Consider the following 22,960-nt stretch of genomic DNA (forward strand, 5'->3'; position numbering starts at 1 on the left):
TATTTTTTAATAAAAGACATTTTTTAAAGGTAAATTCTGTTTTTACTTCATTTTATTAAACATGTTTGTGTGAGTGTGTTGTGGGAGAGAGGGTGTTTATCATCAGTCTAGCAGGCCTTGTCTTTTAAGGCATGAGAGCACTCACCTAACACACCTAAACTGCCCTTCTACACATCAAAATACAAACAGCACACCTACAGCACCCCTGAATGTATTGAGGAGTGCAATTTGTAGCACACCTATAATTTTCAAAAGACAAGGCCTGGTCTAGGTCTAGTATTTGTGAAACGGAGGTGTGCTAATAATAGACTTATGTTGAGAGTGATGACTTGGAAAAGCTTATAATTTCTTGGATGTCAAAAGGAAGTGAGCAAACTTTTGATGAGCTGTCATTGAATATCAATTAGATTTGGAAATGTACCATATTTATTTGATTAAACGCCCTGTGTTGAATAAGCCCTGCAAACTAACCACCATCCCCCTAAGGAACATCATTCAAAATAAAGCCCCCATCTCCTCCTCCCCTTCAAATTAAACGCTCAGAGCCTTATTTTTTTCCTCATCCTGCAACCTAGCTTCATCACACCTCCCCTCCCCCCTCTAGGCAACATCATTCGGAATAAATCCCCCATCCCCCACCTCAAAATAAATGCTCAGGGCCTTTATTTTTTTCCTCATCTGATGTCCTGCTACAAAAATATATACACAATAGTTCTACTGACTTCCATGATATACAATTGACCAAACATTTTTACTGTATTTTTTCACTTCTTGATATTCATTTTTGTTGCATTTTTTTTCATTGGTGTAAGGGTGTATTTATTTGATTATACATGTTACCATATTACACCAAAAAAAATGTCTCCTTCGAATAAATACGGTAATTACATTCTTAACCTCCTGGCTGTCTGTCTGTCTGTCTGTCTGTCCATTTACAAGATATCTCAAGAAGATCTTGGCAAATCTTAATAACATTGGAGAACAGGTGTGTTTTAATCTGCAAAACATAGTTTTTGGTCAGGATTGGATTCTGTACTGCCAAAAAAAGGGAAACTAGAGAATTGTTTTGTTAATATTTCCGATTGCAAATAGACTTCTGTAGGAAAGATGCACTGATGAAGGGCTAGTGTCCCCCGAAAGCTCTGCTAACTTTTCTGGCTGTTTTACTTTATCGTTTTGATTTAGCTTTTCGCTTTTTTTTTATTTGTATCTCGATTGAGATCCAGCCACTGATACCAACAGCATTGTCATTTTTTCAGTAATTTGCCTTTGGATTTATATATTATTATAGATATAAAAACTTTTACCAAGACTTGTTGGCGCAAAGTCGCTTTCCGACTGTTAATCTATCAGCGTTAACAAAACATTTCATATCATCGGCTAGAGGATTCTGTACTGTGATATTGTCACTCAAAAGGCACCTTTGACGCTCCATACTCTTTAGAGGTTTTCAGCCACCACCACTTTGGTACCCACATTTGATTCCATTTAATCTAGCAAAGCGAGTGGGTAAGAAAACGGCCTAGCTAGGAGGCTAGGCCTATTATTATTGTCTTTTAAAATGACCATGTAGGTGAATAATGTAAAGTAGAGAATCTTGAAAAATAAACTTTGAATAAGATCATTGTAGGAAATACATTAGTTGAATGAATACTGTACTAAGCAGTCATTTATTAGGTTTAGTCTAGGCCTAGTTAGACCTCCATGGTTAGACTAGGCCTAGGCCTAGGCCTAGGCCTCCCCGCTCGGCCCTTGGCTAGCGCCCTATTTTTGTTTGCCGGAGTAATTCGGCCCGAGATGTGACCGAATCGGTCGCAAACCAATGTAAGCCGTGGATTAAAAAAAAGTATTTTTGCAACAAATGCTTTAGTCTAGTCTAGAGGCCTACTAGCCTATGTATATTAATACTTTACTAGGCTATTATGAGTTGTATTTATTTCTACTACTACTAGGCTAGGCCTAGCGAGGCATAATAGTGGTGGGTAGGCTAGCCTAGTACTAGGCTAGATAGAGGCCTAGGCCTAATACATATTTTGATTGATTTGTTAATTTAGTTCTTGTTTGAGCTGACAAACTCTAAGTGTATTCTTCAAGATGGATGAAGAACGTTTAGTTGAAGTAAGTAAATCTGAATTTATTATTTAGTACCTTTATTTATCCACCAAACCGTCTCGGCCAAAGTCAAGTCGGCCCCATGTCAAGTCGGCCCCAAGTCAACTCGGCCTCAAGTCAACTCGGCCTCAAGTCAACTCGGCCTCACGTCAACTCGGCCAAAAACTAATCGGTCAACTCGGCCACAATAAAGTATGGAACGCAAAAAGTGCTTAATATTATTATGATTATTACTATCCACTCTTTAAAAAAAATTAAGAAATAAGAAAAATACTCATACAAAAAAATCATCTCATTGCCGATATGAATAGAAGTACCCGCGTGTTACAAAAACACGTGCAGGTACCACATTTTAGTAAATCGAAGACGTAGGCCTACGTTCCACCATGGAGCTAAAAATAGCTCCATGGTTCCACCGTTTGGTCATAGAAAAATGATCGTACATATTGTTTTTGTCCATGATTTGCGTTTTTAAAAAAGGGGAATCCCCCGGTCAGCGAAAACACGTAGCAGTTGTAGATATCGAAATAGCTGCCAAAGGTGCAGGGAGGCGCAGCTACGAATTGGTTTAAGATGTTGTCGCCTAATAAAATGCATACACTGAAGAAATATACGCGTGATTCAACCATGGAGTTAACATTATACCTCAATGATTCAACCAAACAATCTTATCACACCTAATAAATGTCCTCGCATATCGGACATGTTTATTGAATTTTGACGCACGAACGAACATACGCGCCCACGTACGTTCATCATCATTATTATTGGGCCTACAATGTGTTCCTATTTATTATCCAAATGTTCATATTGTAATCATTAATAATAGTATGAATGCTAGCTTATTAATCAATTGTTTGTTATGCGCAATTTGAACAATTTGTGCAATTTGAATTTTTATTAAACGTAAATAAAGGAAAGTTGGTGAAATCCTTCTTATTTTTTTTGCTAAATGTATTATTGTCTAAATATTAATATTCATTAAAAGTCAGAATTATTCATAGGTAAAAAAATATAAAGAAATATTATTTTATCAATCCCCTTCCTTTGCACCTTTTGCATTCCATACTTTAACGGGGCCGAGTTGACCGATTATTTTTTGGCCGAGTTGACGTGAGGCCGAGTTGACTTGAGGCCGAGTTGACTTGAGGCCGAGTTGACTTGGGGCCGACTTGACTTGGGGCCGACTTGACTTTGGCCGAGACGGTTTAGGGCCGACTTGGATCGAAATCATTAAATTTCTTTATTTCCTGTTTTGTACTGTATATGCTAATGTAAACCTGAGTTTCTTCCCCAAAGTCCAGATCAAGACAAACTCTCAATTATTGCCAAGTTCTGTATAGATATGTATTTATACTTAAAATTATCTGATGTAATATTTTAATCTGAATTTGTTTTATTATAGGATCTGAAATTTAAGGAGATGTGTAAATTGCAGATATTCAATACTAATGTAGATGATCCTATTCCAAGTGAACGATATAATATTGTGGTTGCTTGCAACAAATATGGCTACCTTTACATTGGATACAACAAAGGTAAAGTACATTGCAGTAGCCTAGAGGTTGAATCGGAATACATTACAGTGATATTAGCTTTAACTAGAGGTTGATGCAGAATACATTACAGTGATATCAGCTTTAACTAGAGGTTGATGCAGAACAGGGGATCATAAAGTGTTCATAGAAAATTATTTAAACACTATATTTTTAGAGTTGATTTAAAAGATAATTAAGATGTTATTAATTTAGGAGTTTATAACCATTGGCTGTATGCCATTGTATCATTATTAAGATTTACATTAGCAGTTAAAATGTAAATCAATTTAAAACAATTCATCTTTAATCAAATCTTATTTACAAATTATTTTTTTATCTTCATATAGGATTGAAAATTGTGAAAACAGCAGAATTAACTCGATTGAATAGTACAGTTGACAAATCTAAAGAAACTGGTAAAATTAGAGTTTATCAAACAAATTGAAAATATCAATTAATAATTTAGCTTTTATAACAGTTTTTAAAAAAGAATGCATTGGTTTTTAAATTAAGCCAGTGTGTCAGAACAATTAAGACAAGATGATTTAACTGCCATTGTCTTGAGTTAAGATGGTGTGTGTGTGAACAACCAATATGTTCTAGCATGTCCTGCTAATCTAATTTTGGTTGTGTAAATGCTAAGAATAATAGAATTGGTTCAATCATTAGTGACAGACTACCCTCATGTTGAAATAATAGAATTGTTTTGATCATTTTACAGTGACAGACTACCCCCATGTTGATGTACAACTTGGCTACATGCCACATCATCTTGCTCTTAGTGCAGATAACCTCACTCTTGCTGTTTGCTATAAGAAGGATGCTGCCCTCATTATTGCCCTGTATGATGTCAGGTCATTGATCCAATTGGTAAGTTATTACATTTATATGCAACCACCCTGGTGCACACAGAACACTGGTAAGAATCCTTTTGTCCCATAGTGGCAGACAAGTTGTGGAACCGGTTTATGTGAGCCTCAGTGGTACATGTACCAGATTCCACAGAAAGAATAAAAACAAGAAAACCTCATAAAAACTGACAATATCGCCATTCAGTCATTGTTTAACTCTCTTTTTAAGACAATTTCACCTGCATTGTTTATACTTCAAAACAAAACATCAGTAAAGTTCCTTTGGTTGGAATCTGTATTTACCCTTTCAATACCATGGAAAATAATATACAAATAATGAATATTTTGTGAAAGATGAAAATATAACTAATTTGTGTATCGTACACATATAACGACATTGCACTCTCTTAAAAACCAATAGTTACCTCTAGATTGTTGGAATCTGTATTTACCTCCTAATACCATAGAATATACAAATAATTTATTTTTCAGTGAAAGATGAAATTGGAACAAATTTGCAGTATCGTACACATATGACAACATTGCATTCTCAATGACATTATTGAGAGTGCAATAGTACAGTTATTTAACATCATATGGCCAACAATCCAATCAAATTACAAGGACATGGTGTATTGTAATAAAATCTATACCATGTCTCTTTTGTCTCCATAGGGTACAAATGCTAAAGCATTGTCTACACAGATTTTGAGTCAGGGGTCAGACGTCTGGGTCACTGAACTTTGCTGGAATCCAACAAATTTGAATGTGCTTGCTACTTGTCTGTCAGATGGCAGCTTAATTCTGTGTGAAACATCTGCAGGAGTGAGAGTAGTTGCTAAGATACAGAAGGATAATGATTCTAGAGCCAGTAAGCTAATTTCAATCAATGTATTTACACATTAACAATTAAGAACTAGTATTGTTTACCATTGGTGGTCTAATGGTTGGGTGTCAGCATTTCAAGCAGAAAGACCTGGTTCACTTTATAATATATTCATTCAGATTTTTTCTGAATATTTTTTTAATAGACTTTTAACTTAATTTTGTTTTAAGTTTGCTGGAGCCCTAAAGGTAAACAACTGGTTGTTGGTAAAGGAGATGGTAGCCTGGTACAGTATGATCTGCAACTTACTGAGAAGAGACGTATTCAAAAGCCATATACATTTGATGATAGAGTTACAGGTAAAATAGAGATAGCTAAATTACAGTGAGACATACTGTATTCAAAAGCCTTATACATTTCATGATAGAGTTACAGGTAAAATAGAGATAGCTAAATTACAGTGAGACGTACTGTATTCAAAAGCCTTATACATTTGATGATAGAGTTACAGGTAAAATAGAGATAGCTAAATTACAGTCAGACGTACTGTATTCAGAAGCCTTATACATTTGATGATAGAGTTACAGGTAAAATAGAGATAGCTAAATTACAGTGAGACGTACTGTATTCAAAAGCCTTATACATTTGATGATAGAGTTACAGGTAAAATAGAGATAGCTAAATTACAGTGAGACGTACTGTATTCAGAAGCCTTATACATTTGATGATAGAGTTACAGGTAAAATAGAGATAGCTAAATTACAGTGAGACGTACTGTATTCAAAAGCCTTATACATTTGATGATAGAGTTACAGGTAAAATAGAGATAGCTAAATTACAGTGAGACGTACTGTATTCAGAAGCCTTATACATTTGATGATAGAGTTACAGGTAAAATAGAGATAGCTAAATTACAGTGAGACGTACTGTATTCAAAAGCCTTATACATTTGATGATAGAGTTACAGGTAAAATAGAGATAGCTAAATTACAGTGAGACATACTGTATTATACATTTGAGTAAAATACAGTAGCTAGAATGTAGTAAGATATACAGTATTCAGAAGGCATTTTCATTTGATGAGTCACACATCATACAATAGGGGTAGATAAATACAGTGAGATATTTATTATACATAATTATTTTTCAATAAAAAGACACTACTACAAACTAGTTTTGTCTACAAAACGGTATGTAGTTTGTGTGTCTGTCTGAGTTGAGATTTCATCATTTTATTCATATTGTCTCTTTGTCTCAAATTTCTTCTAGTTGTTGATGTTTGTTGGCTGTCCACTTACAAGTTTATTGCGGCATATGCTGATACTGATGGCCGTCTACAACCCAATGTTGTTACTGTCTCAGCACCGGTAAGGACAAAAACTATTTCGTCAGAATAATCATTGGTTTTTTTCATGTTTATTTATATAAACCGTTAATAGGATAGGAGACTGCCAACTGATGCTAACCACAGTTTAAACCCTGGTGACAAGGTTGTATTCTCATACTTTAATTTAGAGCTGGCATGAACTTTCAATTGTTGTCGGACCACTTCAAAACTTTTTTTTGTTGCGCTTTAGAAATTCAAAACCATTAACCAATGTGTGAAGTTATTAAGTATTACTCTATTCTTAACAAAAACATGTATTTATATTTTGCCTGATTCTCGCTTTTAAATCTCTATTGTACACGTAGAAAGAGGGAGATCCAATGTTTAACAATTTTGAGGATATTTGCATTGGTGATGGAGAACGAAAAGGCCAATACTACCTCAATTATATTGATAAATGGTAAGTTTGATCTGTATTATAGTATTAGAATGTCCTTTTTAATACTTTACTGATATTTAGCAGAATAAACTCTTACTTTCATGTTAATTCCACAGGGAAGTATTGCTGGCAATGCAGAGCAATGGAGCTGACATGGGTCTTATGGGTAAACAACAAAAGAATCCAAACCAATGGGAGATTTGGAACGTGAATGACAATGCTAGATTGACACTACCACTGAATGCTAACAATGATGAAACATATCCACTGGGAATAGCATTGGATCTGACATCAGAATTAGTTCAATCAGGTTAGTTAATAAAGAAACATATTCACTAGGAATAGCATTGGATCTGACTTCAGAATTAAATCAGTCAGGTTAGTCAGTAAATAACTAAAATTAATAAGAAGCTGAAAAAATAAAAACATAAAAATCAGAAGTTCAAGCAGGTTTTTAACAGGAGCCAATAAGCATTTATTTGTCACCTTTTGATGTAAATTAAACCAAATGTGATTAGAATTTAATTGGAAATGCTCATCTTTAAACGAGAGCCAATGTGGATAATCTTTAAAAGCAGCCTCTCTTAAAACCTTGAAAATGTATTCTTTAAAAGACCTCACCTTAAAAAAAGATGGCTAGAACATTTGATTTTCTAGTATTATTTTTTTTGTTTTAGGTGGACGACCTGCTCCAATAGTCATCACTTTGTCAACAGAGGGTAAAATCTGCCCGTTTTACATGTTATACGACACAGAATGTCCAGTTATAACGGCACCTTCTGTAGCATTTCCACCAGGTCAAAGACAACCAGCAGGTAAGTTATGCGAAAAGTCTATTATGAAAAACTACAATTTTTTACTAATTAATTGTGTTTTTCACATGGTTTGGAAATGGCAACATTTAGGACTTAGTTACATGAAAAAAGAAAAAAAATCTTTCATTTCAAGCAATACTATTTACTTCTATGACATCCCTTTTAAAATTGTTGACCTGTTTTGGTTTTCTGAAAGGTTCTGGAGGAGGTGATGCTGTGGTTCCAAGTATGCCAGCTTCAGTAGCTTCTAAACCAATTCAAAGTGCTTCTTCCATTGGAGGTGGTCATGCACAGACAAGTGTACCAAATACAGCATCTATCCAGAGCATGAGTTCATCTACAGCTCCTGTTGCCAGCTTCTCTTTTACCACTCCTGCTGCAACCTCTGCTGCAGGTTTATCATTTGGTGCAAAGCCAACAAGCGTGCCATTTGGTCAACCATCCGGTAGTAATTCTGGTGGATTTTCTTTCACTTCAAAGACAGCCACAACCTCTGGGCAACCGCAAGCAACTGGAATGACAGGATTTTCATTTGGACAATCATCAACAGCATCTTCTAGCAGTCCATTCTCTTTTGCTCCAAAGTCAACCACATCATCAAGCAATGTCTCATTAGCTGGTCCTACACCTCCAGTTACAAACCCTGGAAGTATGTTCTCTAGTCAGTCCAAAGGTGCCTTTACACCACCAGCAGTAACCACTCAGTTACAGACTGCTGGAGCTCAATCTGCAGCCATAAGCCAATCAACATTCTCTCTCTCTGGTGCTTCATCATCATTCTCCTTCTCTGCACCTAAGCCCCCACCACAGGCAGAACCAGTATCCGCTTTCTCACAACCAGCAACAAAGCCAACTGGATTCTCATTTATATCTGCTGCAGGTCCTGAGTCAACTAGTTTTGGCCCAAAACCTACTGCTCCAGGTAGGTAACTTCATATCTCTTCAGTTTGACTTGCCTGACACCAATGGTTGAGTGTAACAGTTCTTATCATCTCATCTATTTAATTCATGATTTTAACCTGTTGTTTTCTCACCATTAGGCTTACAGACACAATCTGCTACTTCCGTCAATGTCATCAAGCCTGTGGCAGAAGTAGCATCCATTCCAGGTCAGGGAGCTCGAGCTAAGACTGTTCCTCAACTTGGAGTCCAGCAGACCCGGGCTAAGGCATTCACTACACCAGAAGATCACGCAGCACCAGCTAAATCTGTATCTCAATTCACTGTTCCTGCTGTAACCACACCACAACCTACTAAACCCAGTGTTGTACAAGCTACAAATATTAAGCAGGGACCAGCTACAGAGACCCTACAGACAACTCAAACAAGTCCAGGCTCTGAAAAATTGCAATCAGTTTTCTCAGCCAAAATTAAAGAAGAGGTAATCAAGACAGTATTGGGACTATTTTTCTTATAATTTTTGTCATGCGTGTGACATTTCTTATGTATGTGAATTTTTAAAAATAATTTAATGACAAACGAGAAAAAAAGAATAAAAAAAGAAAGAAAATAAAAAAAAAATTCAGATGGTTGGGCTTGACTTTTGTTTTGCGTTAAGATATTTTTCTAATACAGTAAAGTATAATACTTACTTACTTACTTATATCACCATTTTTTTATTTTATTTTGTTGACATTTTATTTTTAAAGATGGAGCTGTTTAGTCGAGAGTTAAAATCTCTTAGGCAACGCTCTACAGCAGCAAACTATGTGATTGGTACAGAAAATGAGAAGAAGTACTTGCGTGCGTCCATCGACAAACTCACTGAATTCAGACAAGAAAGTGTCGAAGTAACCAAAGTAAACCAATTATTTTGTATTTATAACAGCATTTTATTTCTGTATATTTCATGTAGTTATGTACAATACAAAATGTAAAATACCTCTAATAAAGGGACATTTTTGGGTCCTAAAATTCTTTAATTTTATTTCTGTATATTTCATGTAATTGTGTACAATACAAAATAGAGAGCGCACTGTACAGTAGTACCTCTAGCTCTTCAAACTCCACACTTATAAAGAGCAGTGGTACTGTAGTAGATCATTGCGAGATTTTTCGGAGTGACCAATCAAATACAGATTGTGTCAAATTATGTATCTTAATAATGTCAGAAACATTATTTTTCAGTCAATTAATGAAGACATCCATCATCTTAAAAGTGATACATTGAACGCATTCTCGTTAATTGAAGAAGTGAAGTTACGAGAACAAAGAAACAACGACCCACGATACGTATACTTTCTGAAAGCCCGCTCTCTTGATCCAGCCACTCTTAAGAAAATGCAAGAGATACGTAGTAAACATCATAACTTAGAGGTTGGCTTAAAGGATGTGAATGCCTGCCTCGATGCAGTGTGGGAAGAGCAGCAACTTTCACGAGGGCGCAAGAAACGGTTGGACATCATTTCAATACAATAATTCATCAACATTCAATTTTTGATAGATATTCACACCTAACATTTTTTGTTTTATTATTTGTTTATTTTATTTATACTGGGTGACTCATCAGTCAAAGACTGGTCTCCCAGAGGGCCCAGTTATGGTCAGTGGCTGTGATGTACTTGTACACCAGGGTATACTGGGTGACTCATCAGTCAAAGACTGGTCTCCCAGAGGGCCCATTTATGGTCAGTGGCTGTGATGTACTTGTTCATGTGGTTCATGTACGTTTTGAAAGATTAGGAAAGACTAGGTTCAGAGAAAATTTTAACAATTTTATCAGAAAATGTTATATTTCAGAATGTACGGTTTGTGTTCATAGCATGGTTTTTTCAGTCATTTGCCTTAGTTGAAATATACTAATATTGCCGTACTATGCTGGAATATTTATAACAAGGATGAAATATAAGTAGCATGCTATGGCATGTTTACTGCCCTTGGAATTAGGTGACTTGGTTAAAACGTCTTTACTTACTGTATCTTATTTCATTATAGAGTAATGAAATCACCGACTTTAGATGCTGTTTACCAAACTCTTAGCAATCACCACAATATCATCAGTAACTTACAAGAACAGCTCAAGGTGGTGAAGCAAAGATTACGAGAAGCTCAATCCTATGACATCAGTGCTTGGCCTAGCCCTCAGACACCTGTACCTAAAGCCTCACAGTAAGTATCCATCTGACACCTTCACTGAAAGCAACACAGTAAGTTCCATATTCATCAGTGCTTGGCCTAGCCCTCAGACACCTGTACCTAAAGCCTCACAGTAAGTATCCATCTGACACCTTCACTGAAAGCAACACAGTAAGTTCCATATTCATCAGTGCTTGGCCTAGCCCTCAGACACCTGTACCTAAAGCCTCACAGTAAGTATCCATCTGACACCTTCACTGAAAGCAACACAGTAAGTTCCATATTCATTCGCTATATTTACTTTTTTATTGTACTGCCACTCTTAGTGATCCTAAATACACTTTAATAAATATAAACAATAATTGTATATTATGCAATGCATACTAAAAAAAAGAGTGTTTATTTACTAATACTACATTTTCTATTTACTACTTACTACTACTTATGTAGGTAACCTTTCACAAACGATCCGGTTTTCAAACAGTCCGTTAGTTCAAGATGCTGAACAGGTGTCTGCTAGACCGTTGAATCTAGCCAGAGAACTTGATATTGTGGATGGCAACAAACCAAGTCGAGTACAATCATCTTCTCAACCAGCTAAGGTGGAACAAAAGCAGCAGTCCAGGCAGTCAGTTGGTAAAGGTTTATGATTATACTGAATCACCCAGTGGTGAATGCAGTGGCTATCTTCACCATTCACACTTAGGTTAAAAAAATAAACACCCTAAAACTATAATCACACTTGTTCTGTATCTCGGAACATTGCATTGTTTATTGGCATGTGTGAATGTAATTAAATATCTGACATAAGTGTGAAAAAGATCATAATTGAAAAAAAGAATTGAATAGTGTGTGGTTTCAGCCATTTTTAATCATTTTTGCTCTCATTTTAGTTGGGATAAACCTCCTAATTATGCTCAATTTCAGCTCAAATTTTTCCTATGTGTTACACTCTTAAAGATTGTAAATTGAAGTGTTAATTTTAACCTAATGTTTTATATTTTGCATTGTATATGTTTTTAATTCAAGAGGGGGGTGGGGAAGGGGGGCCCCAAATCAAACAAATATTAAACACTGTAGTTCACAAATCTCTTTAATATCATTAAATTATAATTTGCTTTATAGCTAATGCAGCTGTAAGAGAGGAATTACCAAAACCAAAACCAATGTCTCAACCTCCACCAACATCACCAGCACTCAAAACCACCTCTGGTAAGACAACTGTTGAGTGGGGTGCATCAACCAAAGGTAAGCTGACACCAAGTCAAGCTGCCGGAGTGGCAGCAGTCAATCGGTTGAACAGCCAGCAAATGGCAGAAGCAGTGATGATCAGTCAGACGACTCCAGCTCAAAAGGATCTACCACCAGTTGTGAACATTGGCAAATTAGACAGCATGAAAGAATCGATGCCACCACCAGTAACTTTTGCTCCTGTTGGAAGGTACTTTATTTACTTAGCATCAAACTACTCAAATAAATGATTTAAAGAAAAACCATCAACCTCTTAATACCAGACACCCTTTGCTAATACAATATTTCTGCCATTCCAGATGTGTTTTTAATGGATCCCAAGAAAATTTGTTTTTGTGAGTTTTAGGGTTTTCTGAGAGTTCTGTTATCAGGAGAGTCAACTGTGGAGTTGTGGCTTGGTGGTTATGATGCTTGGCTACCACTCCAAGGGTCCTGGGTTCAAGTCCCGTCACATGTCAGGATTTTTTCTAAGGACCAAATTACTCCACTCCCAAAGACTTGTAATAAGACTTTGTTTATGTAGAGCATCTTGTGTATATGTTTGTCTTGTGAACCTCTGAGGGTCTCTAATGATCAGCAATAGGTGGATGGATCACCCTCATTAAATATGGTTAAAAAAAAAAAAAAAAAAACTGTAATCAATTTTATTAATTAATTAATCAATTCTATTGTTATATTCTAGCTCTGTAAATGCAGGTACTGCCAAAGTTTTGAATGATGTCATTGCAGAAATGGCCATGGCAAGTGGTAAAACAACTCAGCAATTTACGCGAGGTCCAAAGGTTAGTTAAATTGTACTAATCTTTTCATGTTAATCTTTAAAAATGTTTTATAAATGAACTAACCTGTATTTTAATTTGTCTTAAAGAGTCCTGCTGCTCAGCTTTCACCAGCAAGTTTGCCAAAATCTTTTGAAAATCTGGCCAAACCACAACCAACAAGTGTTGCTTCAGTTGGCCTTCATCCCAACATCTCTGCACCAATGGCATCGTCTGCTAAAGCATTTACCATCAAACCAGATGCATCTGCATTCAGTCTGACATCGCCTGCATCAAGTCAAGCAGCATCTATAAAAACAGCTGTCACACAATCTGTGAAAACCACACTAACTGGATCAACTACAAATCCTAGCGCATCTTCTTCCTCTGGTCCTTCAAGCTTCCCCAGCTTTGGCTTCAGTTCAGTCTCATCTGGTTTTGGTAATAACAAAGGTGCTTCATCTCCTCAAACTGGTTTTAACTTTGGTGCTTCGGTTGAAGCTGCTGCCTTACCATCCACTAAAACAACTGCTTCTGTTGCTAATACAGGATTCAGTTTTTCCAAGCCTTTGGGTCAGCAAACAGCAGCTACATCGTCTGCCTCATTAGCATCAGGATCTACTTCAGGATTCTCATTTGGGAGCTCAGCAACATCAACCAGTATTGCAACCACTACACCCGCAAGCTCTTTTTCTTTAGGAGCGCCTGTACCCAGTTCATCATCTTCACTTGGTTTCAGTTTTAATAAACCAAGCAACTCTGGTTCTGCATTTGGTGCTGCTTCAAACCAAAAACCATCTACTCCACTCTCTTCAACAAGTCTTTCTAAAGAAGAGGTACCAAAATCAGCCCTTCCTTCAACTGGAAAGACAACTGCAGCTGGATCAGCATTGCCAGTAGATGCCAAGGCTCAAGAGCTACATTTTCCACATCAAGAGAGTAGTCCAACTCAAGGTAAGTACAATCAAGACATACTATTATATACATTACATGATTACATCATACGCTGTATTGATTTTGCCCAGCCTAATCTAAAGTGGCCACCCCCTAAAAATATGATTCAGTGGCTTCAGCACTTGATAATCCTCCACCCCATGATAAAAATTCATGGATCTGCAACATTATTTATACATGCTTTGCCCTGATTATCTTTTTCTTTAGTTGTAAACACAAAGGGAGATGTCCAGAAAACATCAGCAGTTCCAGCATCAACAGCATCAACAGGTATTTAATAAACTTCTTTTTTATTAAAGAAAAATAATACAATAAAAGAATAATATTTTAAAATATTTATAAGAAATCTATATAAAAACTATATACAATTAAGACTTTGAAACACAATATTAATTGCTTTTTATGATAGGGGCAAAAGATATTGCTGCATCTTCGGTGCCACCAACATCAGAAAGCCGGTCAAGTAGCAACAGTCTTATGGGTTTGTTGGCAGCTGATGACGAGCCAACACCAAGTACATCTTCAACATCATCGTTCAGCTTCACAGCAAGTAGTTCAACAAGTGGTTTCTCATTCGGAAAGCCAACTGCCGCATCCTTGGCCAATCCCTCTGCTTCATCAGCACCCAGCACGACATCACCTTTCAGCTTCACTCCAACAAGTGGATTTGCATTTGGAAAACCTTCTGACAGTACCATTGCCACAACTACTACTGCTTCTTCCACTATGAGTGCAGGTTTTAGTTTAGGGCAGGCAGCAACCTCTTCTACAACTAGCTCGACAGCTATTACTGCAGCACCAACAACTTCAATTACTGGTTTTAGTTTTGGACAAATAGCGTCATCTACTGCCGCTACTACTACTGGTGCTGTAACAACTACTTCAGCAACTGGTTTTGGTTTTGGACAGGTTGGCTCATCTGCTGCCGCTACTACTACTGGTGCAGCACCAACCACTTCAGCAACTAGTTTTGGTTTTGGACAGGTTGGGTCATCTACTGCCGCTACTACTACTGGTGCTGTAACAACACCGTCAGCAACTGGTTTTGGTTTTGGACAGGTTGGCTCATCTGCTGCCGCTATTACTACTGGTGCAGCACCAACCACTTCAGCAACTAGTTTTAGTTTTGGACAGGTAGGGTCATCTGCTGCCGCTACTACTACTGGTGCCGTACCAACCACTTCAGCAACTGGTTTTGGTTTTGGACAGGTTGGCTCATCTACTGCCGCTACTACTACAGGTGCAGGACCAACCACACCAAGTTCTGGATCCTTGTTTGGACAAACTTCATCTGCGTTTGGTTCAGTAATGTTTGGAAACAAAGCAAACACTGTTAGCTTCTTTGGTTCTACTTCTCTGTTTGGAAGCAGCACAGGTGGTACTGACGATTGTGGTACCGGAAAGCCAGCCTCTTCAGGATTTTCTTTCTCATCTGCCTCAGGTGACTATGTTTACTCATAATAATTTACCATAGGTGAGCAATGTTTTTTGACATTGTTCTTCTTTGGAGCTAATTCTTCATTCAGACTTAAATGAAAATGTCGTTGCCTAGACCTAGAAGCCACCAACACTGTTGAGGGAGCTTGTCGCAATGAATTCCTATGTAGTAGATCATCACAAACAGGAATTTCCCCAATGATCTTATAGACCACCGAGTTTGAACTTTTGAACTTTTTTGAACCAGGTTTCAGATATCTTTTTACATTATTTTAAGCTATGTTGTTTATTATCCATAACATTATAGATGCTTCTAAAAATGTGAGTTTACCCTTCGGACAAAGCACTTCTCAAGCCTCGGCGTTTGGTCAGAATCCATCATTTGGATCGGCTCAACAAAGCTCAAGCAGCGACAGTCCATTTGGAGCCAGCAGCAGTGGTGGTAATCTTGTTACTTTTATTTTGCATTTCATCCAAGACAATTATTCATGCATAGTTTGAATTATAAGGCATATAAATAATATTATGTTTTATTTACAGGTATGTTTTCAGGTCTTGGTGGTAAACCAAACCCAGAAAATGCAAAGGTGAATCCTTTTGGTGTCGCCAAATCAGATTCCACACCTGCTTTTGGAGGTAAATTATTCGTTGAAAGTCATTGCATTGCTAAAATTGTTCGTCCATGCATAAACAATACTTAATACAACAGTAATCCCACAATGCAGCATTTCTAATATCGAGAATGGTAATATCTATATAAGGTTAAAATTAAGATTATACACAAGTGTTTCTAGAGTTTTAATATTGTTAATGATATTATTAATTAGTCTACTTGATGTATTAAACCGGACGGATACAAATTCTTTTTATGAGCATGTCTGGGGTAATATCTATCATAGTGTGCATATTCATTTTTGTAGGTTCGTCATTGTTTGGCAAACAAAAAGATAATAAATTTGGTGGTACTGACGAAGCAGGAGGTATGTAAACGTTTACTATGTATTTTTACCTTGTTGCCCATGTTTTACAAACATTAGTATCATATGTGTCAATAATACTATTATTAACATTATTTAGCACCAATATAACATGTTCAACATCAATCAATGATGACATCATAACAATCAATGATGACATCATAACAATCCTTTAGCATCATAATCATTATCATTGGCATTTTCATCACTCATTGTTACATCATCATTATTTTGAGCATTCATGTTACATCATCGTTGCCACTGACATGTTTGTTTATTAACACTATTAATTTATTTTGATTATTTTTTTGTTACCAGCTTTTGGTTCACCAGGTCCATTTAGCAGTAACACCAGTGGATTTGGTTTTGGACAGGCAACTTGTAAGTACAGAGAATTAAGTGTAGGCACAAAATGTACTTTACTCAAATTTTGCAACCTTTAAAGATTCATTTTTTCTAGGTTTTATTCTTTTTTATTCTCTAGTTTTAGTCTAGGTCCAGTTTCTGATATAGAATTCATTTTCAGTATATCACCAGGCGGTTTAAATTTCTGCTGTGCCTGTAAATGATCTGACCCCTTAGAAAGAAGGATGTTTTTGAAAATTCCACTCAGACAGCACCATAACCATGATAGAATGGTGTTATATGCGCTTCGACTTGGTATGAAGGTATTGACAAAGTTTTGAAGCAAAAACTACAGACCACTCAGAACAAATTTGTGCGTGGTTTCAGACCACGATCTCATATTGGTCAGAAGGAGTTGTCAGACATTGGCATGCTTAAGGTGGAAAGTAGAGTAACATTTCTCAGGCTTTGTAATGTTCATAAAATTGTCAATAACAATGCAGCTCCATATCTATCTGAACATTTCTCACGGACATCCACAATCCACACACATAACACACGCCAACGTAATGTTAATCTGGTTTTACCTCTACTTAAAGGAAATAAACAGTCTCATTCTACTTTTTTCTTCTCTGCTATCAAAGACTGGAACGCTCTTCCATCTAACTTAAAATTAATTTCCAACATAACTACCTTCAAATCTCATATTAAAAAACATTTTGAACGCAATATTTAATATTTATAACAATTTTGATAACTATAATGGTCTTGATGACGTGCAATCTTCTCATTACTTGTTTGTTTTCTCTTTTAATTTTTCTGTTTTACTAGGCTTTATTTTTTATGTATATATATATATATATATATTTTATTAATGTTGTATTTTTTATTGTTTGTTATGTGCAATTTGGACCCCATTGGAAATGGGCTGGTTTTCCGGCCTAATGGGTGTTCCTGATGCTCGTTATTTTGTCTTTTGTCTGTTTGTTATTTTAATGTTGAGCATCAAATAAATTCAATCAATCAATCAATCAATATAAATGGAAAAGTCAATTGATTAATCTTATCTCTTAATTGCTGCAACAATGTTGCACTAGTTGAAATTATAGCCATCTTGAATATGTAGCCCTGTCGCAGCTACAGAAAAAGCCTTAATCTCTATTATAGCATATTTGTGTTAAGTAGTAACCTTTACTTTAACCATATTACACATCCAACAGCCCCAGTGAAAGGTGCTAGTGGATTTGGAAGTCCTCCAAGTTTTGGATCTACTGCTTTTGGAGGTTCTTCATTTGGAAGTACTCCTTCATTCTCAAGTCCAATTGGAGCATCAACATTTGGCTCTACAAGTGGTGGCTTTAGTGCGTAAGTAAAAATTCATCATTTTGTGTAAAGTTGTTGTTCTTTGTTTTCATTTTTCCATGGCCATAATAACAAGTATGATGTTGATCATCTTTTTGTGTGTCAATAATATTTAAATTGTGTTCAAATTATATTTTTGTAAAGTTGAACTGAACACATAAATCTTAAGAAATATACTTCGTTTAAAGAATATGCAAAGTTAAAAACATGATGCAACTGCTGATGAGAATGACAATGTCAAGTTATGATAAAAAATTAATATTTAAAATTGGAGCCAAACAGTAGATCTCAACTCAAATCCCATGTGTAATTGTCTGCCTAATTTGATCACATGGTAACAGTAATAATAAAGATACTAACTACAATGGATAACAATTGTTGAGTACTTATTGTTTATTATACAATTTTAAAAAAAGAGTTTTGCTGTCTTTTTTTCAGATTTGCAAGTAATGATTCGGTTGGATTTGGTAACATAGCAAACCAAGGAACAGCAAGTTTTGCAGCTATGAGCTCTAACAACCAGCCTTCAGCATTTGGTGCTGGTTTTGGTCAACAGAATCAAACGCCTGCTTTTAGTGCTTCTAGTAAGTGTACATGCCTCAACATTTTTAAAATACAAAGAAAAGAGGTGTCTAGTTCTATTTATATATTACTGTAATATATTAATTTATTTTGATGTTTATTTCTTTAACAAGGTGCTTTTGGGGCTCCCGCTACTAGTCCATTTGGTGGTGGCGGTGGTGGCAGTCCATTTGGTGGTGGAGGTGGAGGTGGTGGCGGCAGTCCATTTGGAAACAACACCCAAGGAAGCTCGTAAGTCAATTGTTAATCTTCATTTTCTTGTATTGTTATCTTTTTCAATTGAAAGAATAGATATTGAATTGAAGTAATAGTTTTAGTGGTTGTAATTAAAACGATTATAATTAGGAGATGTTGTTTTTCTATTATCAATTAAAATGTTATATAACTAGTATTTAAACAAATTAATATTTGTAAATAATTAATTGTATTTTTCTGCAGACCTTCTTTCTCTGGATGGAGATAAACCAGTCTTCATTAACATCTGGATTCAGCACATCAGATTTTTAAATTCATCAGTGTTGTGATAGTTCCTCAAGCAGACCAACTTGTAAGGCAAGGATTTCAAATACTAATTTCAACTACATGTTTAACTTGATTTTGTTGAGTTTTTACTAACAAATTCTCAAAATAATTTCATTAAACAAGCACTTTATTTTGTTAGTGTTTGTTGCAAGAAATTAATTGCACAGAGCAAATATTAATATATCAGTGTTTTTACAGTGTTTGACAGCAGTTGTTTCATTTAATTTTTACTAGAAAACATATTTCATAATTAAGAACAATGGCGTCGGTATATTATAATTTCTCTAATGAACCACAAAAAATCGCCGACAGGAAATATGATATATAAACATTTATTTTGGAACAGTTTGATTTTTTGTTTGTTTTAAACACAAGAATAAAAATAGACAATATGTTTTATATATTTTGCATAAATTTGATTAATAAAATAATAATATTCGGATATAAATAATTGAAATTGCATAAAAAATGTAAGTGTAGGTTGAGCTAAATTAACACTACAAAAACAATAAAAGATACTACTTTGATTCCTCTTTAAAAAGCATGTGTACGTATATTAGCTTATTCCTAAATAACAACTTCAGTTATAGTAAGAGATTTTCTTAAATTTAAATCATGCCCAAACATTTGTTAATAGTCAAAATGCATTAAATATTGAATTAAATGTTATGGTATAAGAATAGCAATATATGTCTCTCTGTTGTATTATTTACCAATAAACTATGGCTGAAAAAAGTTGAATTCAAGTACTGTAAATAATAGTGCCACAGCGCTGTCAAAATGTTTAATAAAATAATTTAATACAAAACATATCATTTTAAAATGCATTACTATAGAGAAAGCACACGTGTAGATTTTACTTGTATAGTGTTGGATGAAACATTATTTTTATTTATTTATTCTTAATACACATCTTGAAGGAGAAGCAATATCTAGATTAATTTAAAAAGTACATAAAATGTTTTAATAACAATTTTCAAATACTCTCTAAATCTAAGACACTGAGGATGGTGGAGGACAGGGCCACATGGAGGAAAGTTGTTAAATCGTCTACGGTGCCCTGATAGCCCCCAAACAGCTAAGGCTAAAGTAAACCTAAGTAGTCCTAAGTCATACAAAAATAAAATAAAGGCATAACATTTTCACAAATTCATGATCAAAATAAAAAATATTTTTTATATAAAGTAATAAAGATATACCGAATGTTGAAAAGAAAAACAATGGCTAAAGGAACTGTTTTATTAAAATAATGAAGGCAAATTATTACAAATGAAATGATGAATGAGTCTCTAAAATTTAATAATGTTGGCGGTGCAGTTTGTGTGAAAAACACAAGAGCCATAAAGAGGGGTGTGTGTTATATGACATGTTGTATTGGATCATGCTTTGATTTAATCCCACTTGCATGTAGTATTTATTTTTGTTTATTAATAAAATACATTACTAAAATAAAAACGGAATCTAAGCGTTATTTCATAGACAAAAAAATTAAAAAATAATGCATGAACTACGGAAAAAATGCACTACGGAAAAACGCTATACAAAATAAATGCGGACAAAATGTTTACAATATTTGTTGAATGCTGCCAAGACAGCTTTACTAAGATCCATATTAATGTTCCCCCCCTAAAACTAAAATTGTTTTTTCATTAACATTAGCATTTATAAAATATTTCCATGTTGCAGACTCATCCAAAATTTCAAGGTCATTATTTAGCTCTACTAATTCAATCTCTCTTATAGCATTAAGAGCTCGGCAATCAAATAAAAAATGTTGTATATTTTCTATTTCACCACTCTGACATATAGTGCAGTGCCCAGATATTTCTTTAGACCATTTACAGGTTCGTCCATCAAGGGGTAAAGTATTTGATCTTAATTTGAATTTTAAGCGTGGACCTGTGAAATTGGTTTTATCAAGGAGATAACACCCAAGGCTAGGACTTTCTTTTAGCTTGGAGTAATCTTCAAGGGATGAATTTTGGTTTATATTATTTAACCAATCTAAATTGTATGCATCTGCAACATGTTCATCTATGGTTCTAACAGAGAATTAATTAAAAGTAAAATTGTCAGTATCAAAAACGTGTTCAAACATGTTTAAATCTTGGCATTTATCTAAGGTTTCCTTACATAAAGCTAAAAAGCTGTATTTTAAAAAATCAAAATCACTGTTAAGTTGAAACATGCAATGGAGTGAAATATTAGGCCATCTATTTACATTCATATTTATAACACGTTTGAGGTATTTGATTTTAGTAATTTCATGTGTTTTTGATCATGGACTCCATCCTAAATCACCATATAGTGCTTGTTGCAGTGTGCATCTGGGAGCTTTTAGTAGGAATCTGGCCATTTATAACTGTAATTTTTCTAAATCGTAATTATCTCTTTTTGAATTACAGTGCCATACACCACATGCATAATTAATCGACGAAAGTGCTAGTGTCTTCCATAAGATATTCCCGAAATAGACCCTATTAAAATCATCAAGGTTTCCTATTATACCTTTAATATACGAGATTAAATGATTTCCTTTTTGAATAACATGTTGGTAGTGACCATGCTCTTTTTGGTTTGCACAAATTATTACACCTACATATTTATAATTGTTTACCTCGGTTATAAATTCATCTCCAATTTTCCATTTTTTATCACGATTGACACGTTTCCCAATAACCATTACATTAGATTTTTCATAATTGAAGCTTAACTTCCACTCCTTAGCATATTTCTCTGCAATATCTAGCATTTTTAACATTTCAAATTCATTATTATCTAGCAAAACAACATCATCTGCCCAAAACAGGCCACCCATCCATGAACCATTTATTCTAATTCCTAAATCATTGTTACGAAGCATTTTAACAAATTCATTTATAAATATACAAAATAATATTGGTGATACATTGAATTGATCTGTAAGATTATTTCCCACTCTAACCTTTGCTTTGACATTGCTATATAAGCATTTGATGATTCGCCAAACTTTTCCCCTTATGTCAGCATCCCATGCTGATTTTAATATGCCTTCATGCCACACACTGTCGAAAGCTTTTCGGAAGTCCAGGAAGGCTAGATATGTATTTTTCCCTTCTTCTTTTGATCTACATGTTAAAATACTTATTTATCTGTGTCAATAGAGGGCTCACTGCAACTTTAAGCCAATCATCACTCAACATAGGCAATTCTTTATCTTTGTCAATAGAGGGCTCACTTTACAACTTTAAGCCAATCATCATTCTCTAGGCTGTATTGCTTCCAATTTTCTGCAGACGAGACACATCACACAGTCTTAATGAGTATTGGCAAAAACCTATAACACAAGAATCTCCTGACATGACACGTTTGATAGTGTAGATAGCTTATTCTGTCAACTCTCAAAAAAGAAAAAGGAAGAAATCCGAGAGCATGGTTCACTAGAACAAATTTACAGCCCAGAATGACCTGTTTAAAATTCTTAGTTTTTAAAAGAAAACCTGTCAAAATAGAATTTCACAAATATTTTTGTTCACGCCAACTGAAATATTATTTTATTTTTCATCTTTATATCTATTAATAGATAAATTAATAATGCTTGAATTAAAGTTCATACCTGCTGGTAGATAAATTCTACATACCTTGAACTGATGTCATCAGTTCATTGGAGGTCACTGATGTCATCAGGTCATTGGCGGTCACTGATGCCATCAGGTCATTGGAGGTCACTGATGCCATCAGGTCATTGGCGGTCACTGATGCCATCAGGTCATTGGAGGTCACTGATGCCATCAGGTCATTGGAGGTCAC

At 35.2% G+C, this 22,960-nt stretch overlaps 1 protein-coding gene across 1 annotated transcript; it reads left to right on the plus strand.

Moving 5' to 3' along the window:
* Positions 1–1,802: 1,802 nt before the first annotated feature.
* LOC144837363 (uncharacterized) lies at positions 1,803–20,136 on the plus strand. Its single transcript, XM_078692431.1, has 30 exons — positions 1,803–1,824; positions 2,055–2,118; positions 3,518–3,650; positions 3,998–4,066; positions 4,372–4,520; positions 5,177–5,372; positions 5,558–5,686; positions 6,597–6,694; positions 7,020–7,114; positions 7,210–7,403; positions 7,771–7,908; positions 8,105–8,830; positions 8,949–9,289; positions 9,558–9,707; positions 10,036–10,301; positions 10,843–11,016; positions 11,468–11,619; positions 12,109–12,424; positions 12,917–13,016; positions 13,103–13,946; positions 14,154–14,216; positions 14,356–15,387; positions 15,691–15,825; positions 15,924–16,019; positions 16,304–16,363; positions 16,679–16,741; positions 17,926–18,070; positions 18,506–18,651; positions 18,763–18,880; positions 19,088–20,136. Exons 2-30 carry the CDS (start codon positions 2,095–2,097, stop codon positions 19,110–19,112), a joined length of 6,177 nt encoding a protein of 2,058 aa, XP_078548557.1. The 5' UTR covers positions 1,803–1,824; positions 2,055–2,094; the 3' UTR covers positions 19,113–20,136.
* The last annotated feature ends 2,824 nt before the right edge of the window (positions 20,137–22,960 follow it).

Source organism: Antedon bifida, chromosome 3 (genome assembly GCF_963402885.1).
Source record: "Antedon bifida chromosome 3, ecAntBifi1.1, whole genome shotgun sequence".
Taxonomy (NCBI): domain Eukaryota; kingdom Metazoa; phylum Echinodermata; class Crinoidea; order Comatulida; family Antedonidae; genus Antedon; species Antedon bifida.